Source organism: Ovis aries, chromosome 9 (assembly GCF_016772045.2).
Source record: "Ovis aries strain OAR_USU_Benz2616 breed Rambouillet chromosome 9, ARS-UI_Ramb_v3.0, whole genome shotgun sequence".
Lineage (NCBI taxonomy): Eukaryota > Metazoa > Chordata > Mammalia > Artiodactyla > Bovidae > Ovis > Ovis aries.
In genome coordinates this window covers 83,634,319-83,640,550 of record NC_056062.1, presented here as the reverse complement: position 1 = coordinate 83,640,550, position 6,232 = coordinate 83,634,319, and the positions used below count along the sequence as shown (strand labels likewise).

Here is a 6,232-nt window from a genome sequence, read left to right as displayed (position 1 = left end):
ATCAGCATTTTTTCATTATTTTCAAGTGGTATGATCAATTAAAATAGCTCAATTTTTTAAAATGCTACATTATGGTGATCTGTTTATAGTTTATAGACAACTGTTTACAGCTGTCTTTATGTGTGCTTTTGATAGTTAACAATTGAAAATCATAATTAAAGACCCTCAGAGCATCTGAAGATATTGTTGTTAGAAAATGGCAAATAAGGCCTTGCAGACGCCGCCACCCCAGAGCCTCCTTTGCTGTCTAGCCATGGTCAACCCCACCGTGTTCTTCGACATCGCTGTTGATGGCGAGCCCTTGGGCCGCGTCTCTTTTGAGCTGTTTGCTGACAAAGTTCCAAAGACAGCAGAAAACTTTCGTGCTCTGAGCACTGGAGAGAAAGGATTTGGTTATAAAGGTTCCTGCTTTCACAGAATAATTCCAGGATTTTTGTGCCAGGGTGGTGACTTCACACGCCATAATGGTACTGGTGGCAAGTCCATCTATGGCGAGAAATTTGATGATGAGAATTTCATTCTGAAGCATACAGGTCCTGGCATCTTGTCCATGGCAAATGCTGGCCCCAACACAAACGGTTCCCAGGTTTTCATCTGCACTGCCAAGACTGAGTGGTTGGATGGCAAGCATGTGGCCTTTGGCAAAGTGAAAGAGGGCATGCATATCGTGGCAGCCATGGAGCGCTTTGGGTCCAGGAACGGCAAGACCAGCAAGAAGATCACCATTGCTGACTGTGGACAGATCTAATAAATTTGACTCGTGTTTTACTTAACCACCAGACCATTCCTTCTGTAGCCCAGGAGAGCACCCCTTCACCCCATTTGCTCGAAATATCCTATGATCTTTGTGCTCTCACTACAGTTCTTTGGGTTCCATGTTTTCCTTATCCCCCCCCAAGTTTAGCTGGATTGCAAAGTTAAATTTATGATTGTGAAATAAAAACTAAACAATTATCTGTCTTTGTTTGCATTAAAAAAAAAAAAAGAAAATGGCATATAAATATTTCATTCCCTTCTGGGCAAAGTAAACCAGGTTCTTCATTATCCAAGCTATCTAACTATCTCATCCTCTGTCACCCACTTCTCCTCCTGCCTTCAATCTTTCCCAGCATCACAGTCTTCCCCAATGAGTCAGTTCTTCGCATCAGGTGGCCAGAGTATCGGAGTTTCAGCTTCAGCTTCAGCATCAGCCCTTCCAGTAAATATTCAGGGTTGATTTCCTTTAGGATGGACTGGTTGGATCTCCTTGCAGTCAAGGGACTCTCAAGAGTCTTCTCTAGCACCACAGTTTGAAAGCATCAATTCTTCGGTGTTCAGCCTTCTTTAGGTCCAGCTCTCACATCTGCACATGACTACTGGGGAAAACCATAGTTTGGACTATACAGACCTTTGTCAGCAATGTGATGTCTCTGCTTTTTAATAAGTTGTCTAGGTTTGTCATAGCTTGTTTGTGCGCTCAGTTATATCAGACTCTTTGTGACCCCCTGAACTGTAGCCAGCCAGGCTCCTCTGTCCATGGAATTTTCCAGGCAAGATTACTGGAGTGGGTTTCCATTTCTTACTCCAGGAAATTTTGCTGATCCAGGAATCAAACCCGTGAGTCTCCTGCATTGGTAGGCAGGTTCCTTACCATCGGTGCCACCTGGGAAACCCTACAAGTATAGAGAATATTCCGAGCATTTTGAGCTGTGTCTAAGAGATATTGAAAACCCCCGCCAGATGATGTTAACTACTGATCTCCTTGACTTTGCCTAATCAAAGACTAAACTACAATTGTTTGGTCTCATTTGACTGTTTTCCTTTGTTTCTGAGGTTTCTCATTTATCTGATTAAACATATTGTTTGGCTAAAGTTCGCGTCAGGCTGAGGACAGGAGGGGAACAGAGGAGTTAAGCAGCTTGTTCAGGGATATGAACCTGTGCCAGCTGGCTATTACCACCTGTGTTGAATGACTGCCATACTCTTGTTTCTGTCAATGTCATTCATTCTTACTCTCCAGGCCTGATAATTTGGATCATTTGGGATTCATTCCTTATCATTCTTCTCCTTCCTGCATGCCTCCTTCCTACCCTCATCCCTCACACCCTCCTCATCTTAAATCTTAGAGTCCTGATCAGTTTTTTGCTCCACGATCATGAACTCTAAGGACATTCCCTTGAGAAGGATGGATGTATAAAGTGCTCAATGGTGTTAATATTTCTAAACTTGAAGCTCATGACCTCTGATCTGAGGGTAAGAAGCAGAATGAGTGTGGAGTGGGGGAGGATGAGAGTGAGTGCAAGGGGGAGAGAGAACACTCCAGCATCCTTGTCCTGTGTTTTATGGCTTTGGGTTTATATGATCTGCTGGAGTAGCTTTTGGCTTCTTTCTCAAGCACTGTGCCTGCAATGGGGGAGCTGTCAATAGAAAGGGTTCATCTTTCCCCTTTCCCCAAACTGTTCACATAGTCACCTCTATCATAGCACCTATAACACCTTATTCCTTCCATAGTGGTCTCCTTTAGATTCCCAAAATTTGGATTAAAGAGTAGTTAAGAAGGACCATAAGTGACTTCAAACTATATCCTCAAAAACTTGAATAATGTCTGGCTCATTCATGTTCAATAAGTGACTGACGACTAAGTGAGTTAACAAATGCCTGAAATAAACCAGCCTTTACCAAGAAGCATAAATGAGAGCAGGTAATATGTTCTAGTTATATTTTTTCTAAGGAAAAAAAAAATGTTGGAGGAATGTAACAATATCAATACAAATAAATACTAATGTTTACTAATTCTGTACTTATTTTAAGAAGTAAATTGTTATTATTCTTTAAGTGGGTAAATTTAAGGGAATAATTTGTTCACTAAATACATTACTGAGCATGACTTGGCCTAGTTCAAGCTGTAGATTCCAGACACATATAGCAAATATAACCTGAGTCTTTTCTCCAAGCAGAGCCCTTCTGTGACATATGCTCTATTGATGCCTAACTCTGGGGACCTGAGCCTATGTTCAGTCTTAAAACCGTTGCTTTCAGCTTACAAGAATATGGGCATTCATTTCCCTCCTTCCTTCTTCAAGGGTTTCCCTTCTATCCAGTTTCTCAGGAAACAAACTTCACTTTCTTCCTCACACATTGTTTACTATGGTTCAGTGTTTTATATTCCCCTTAAGTCTTTCATAAATCCTTTCACCCTACTCCCAGCAGACAACAAAAAGAAAATGGGAGTAAAAGGAAGGAAGAAAAAAAAAGAGGTAAACCCTAAATTTACATAGCATTGTATGTCAAATCCATTCAACTAAGAAAAGGAAATAAAAAACATCATCAGAAAATTTCTTATATCTGCTTCTAACCCTGAGGTGATTTCATTATACATGTCTTCAGAAAGCTTATCCTCCTTTCCAATAGCACTATAATTTTCAGAAAATGCTTTATCCTTGCAGTGGCAGAATTCTAGAAATTTTTATAACCTGATCCAACTTTCTGAAACAAAGCATTTACTTTATTACTTTGTTGCATGTTGAAAATGGATATTCAGACAGAACATATATTTTTTCAGAGTCATAAAATTACATTATAAGCTCTTCAAAGCAGATTCCTGAAAGCAAACCTTGTCTGTTTGTCCTATAACCTTTGGGTATCACCAGTAAGTCCTGGGCAGAACATGTAGTCTGCAAGAACAGAGCAGCTATGTCAAGAGATGGGTAAAGCTGAGCACATTATTTCTCACATTATAGGAAAAATTTTAATAAAAGGATAACCAAGAAATAGAGCCTAATTTGGAAGCCAGGAGAAAACAGATTATGAATCAAACTGGAGGACAAGGTGAAGTCATGCACCAATGAAAAGAGGAAAAATCAATAACGAAACTAAAAGGAAGCAGTGAAATGAACATACATGCCTATACCCATCGAGAGGGCCTAGAGGTACTGATGCCCAGCATCCATGAGCACAACCAGCTCCAAGACCCTGGCTTCTAATACCATTCTCCAATGAAAGAAACCAGGGATCCTTTGAGAAATGGATGATTCTAGAACTGGGGCAGAATATACAAATTGGGAACGGAGTCTCTTGTAAAACCAGAAAGTAGAGACGTGCTTAAGAAACAAAAGGATGGGAGCATAGGAAAGGGACAGAGGAAAACTGAGAGACCCCAGTTGCTGAAGTTGGAACAGTTTAAAGAACAAAATAACGTAGTATTGGCTCATTATCCAAAGAATAAAATAAATGTCCAAAGGTTCATATTAACACTAAAATAAGTAAATGGAGCAGAGACAAATCTCCCACACGGAGAACTCCAAAAAATTTATGTAAGTACTCCTCCCCTCAGAAAAGTCAATTTACCGCCCAACTTGTGCTGCCTGCGCTTAGTGACATGCTTCCAAAATAGCAGAGTATAAGAGGAGAGAGAAAAAGAACTTTACAGTGGAGAAACTGGAAAATACGACCTCAGCCAGGTGATTGAGATTAATATCCACAGTGATGAATCATGTTGAGAGTATGTACCTTTGACATTATGAGAGTGGCACCTTAACTCTGAGGTCTTCCTCCCAGAAACGTATTACCATGGTCTAACCATGATATAAGTATCAGACAACCCCAAAATGAGGCACATTTTACAAAATACCTGGCCAGTTCTCCTCAAAACTGTCAAGGTCATCAAAAAGAAGGAAAGCTTAAAAAGCTATCAAAGGAGGGGGCTGGGAAGATATGATGACTAAATATAATGTGGAACCTTGAATGATGTCCTAGAACAGAAAAAGTATATTAAGGAAAATTAGTAAGGTCAGGAGAAGGAAATGGCAACCCACTCCAGTATTCTTCCCTGGAGAGTCCGTGGACAGGGGAGCCTGCTGGGCTGCTGCCCGTGGGGTCGCACAGAGTCGGACACAACTGAAGCAACTTAGTATGCATGTATGCATTGGGGAGGGACATGGCAACCCACTCCAGTGTTCTTGCCTGGAGAATTCCAGGGACGGAGGAGCCTGGTGGGCTGCTGTCTATGGGGTCACACAGAGTCGGACACGACTGAAGTGCCGTAGCAGCAGTGAAGGTCAAAGAAACTCTGATTAATTAATACTAACTTGCTGATCTGGTTCTTTAGCTGTGATAAATGTACCATAGTAACATAAGATATGAACAGTAAAGAAAACTCAGTGATAGAATAGATGAGAATTCCCCATACTATCTGTGCAGCTTGTTTGTAAATCAAAAATTATCCCAAAATAAAAAGGTTTTTTTCAAAAGCAATAAATAAAAGGGTGTTGTAAGAAGCAAGGTACAGGCATAGAATTATACGCTTAAGTCCAGCCCCTAAATACTGGAAAGCTGAACATCCTTCGGGCATTTCTTTTATGTTAGTCTTGGGACATCTCAGCGGGCCTAGAAAAGATGCATGAAGTAGTTAAATTTGTCTGGACCCATGGAGACTTCTCAAAATACGTATTGATTGATCATATTGCAAAATCAACAGTGCATAGATGCCTGTTATATTTTTTACTTCCTGTATCACTTCTTTTTGCAAGGAGTCCCACCTTCCACAGGTGTTTGTATATGACCTAAGCATAGGACCACCCAGAATGCCCCATCACCCCAAGTACAGTGGCTTCATAGCAGAGAAGAAAAACCTGCATGTTGGATCTCTTCCTTTAGTTCTAACCTTTGCACTCTGTTCCCTGAGGTTAGTCATGCTGGCTCTGCACCTCCATAAAAGAAATGTTGCCTAGAGCCTGAAATATACATAATAGCCCTTTCTGAAGGCTCCGCTTCCCAGGTTTGACCTTTAAAAGTATAACACTTTTCCTGCATACAGAGATAAAAAGTTGCAGAACAGAGAGTGACATTTGCCTTGTTGGAGGTTTACAAGAATATCACGATCAGACCTATGGAGACAACCATGAGAACAAAGGATTATCACATCCCCTTCAGGGTCAGGCTGGCACCAAGGAGTTTGCAGCAACCAGCCACCTGCCTCCCCCTCTTGGTATAAAAGAAGCCTGAATTCTTCTTTGGGACACTAGTCCACAATCTTCTCCCACTGCTTGTCCTTATACCTCATCTCTTGACTTACTGCCCTGTGGTGAGCGGGAAGAACTTAGACTTGGTAATATTTGGTCCAAGGGTGAGTGTGGAACCCAAAGAGCCAAGCGTAATCATTTTTGGTGGATCGGTATAAATACTCAGTGTGCTTCTGAAACTGCGAACTGTATTAAGCTATGTGAGCCTGGAACTATGAGGACCATCTTTTCCA

General features: G+C 41.2%; 1 protein-coding gene across 1 annotated transcript; it reads left to right on the top strand.

Moving 5' to 3' along the window:
- Positions 1-207: 207 nt before the first annotated feature.
- On the top strand, positions 208-832 carry LOC101112827 (peptidyl-prolyl cis-trans isomerase A-like). Its single transcript, XM_042254492.2, has one exon. The coding sequence runs from the start codon at positions 254-256 to the stop codon at positions 746-748; it is 495 nt and encodes a 164-aa protein (XP_042110426.1). The 5' UTR covers positions 208-253; the 3' UTR covers positions 749-832.
- The last annotated feature ends 5,400 nt before the right edge of the window (positions 833-6,232 follow it).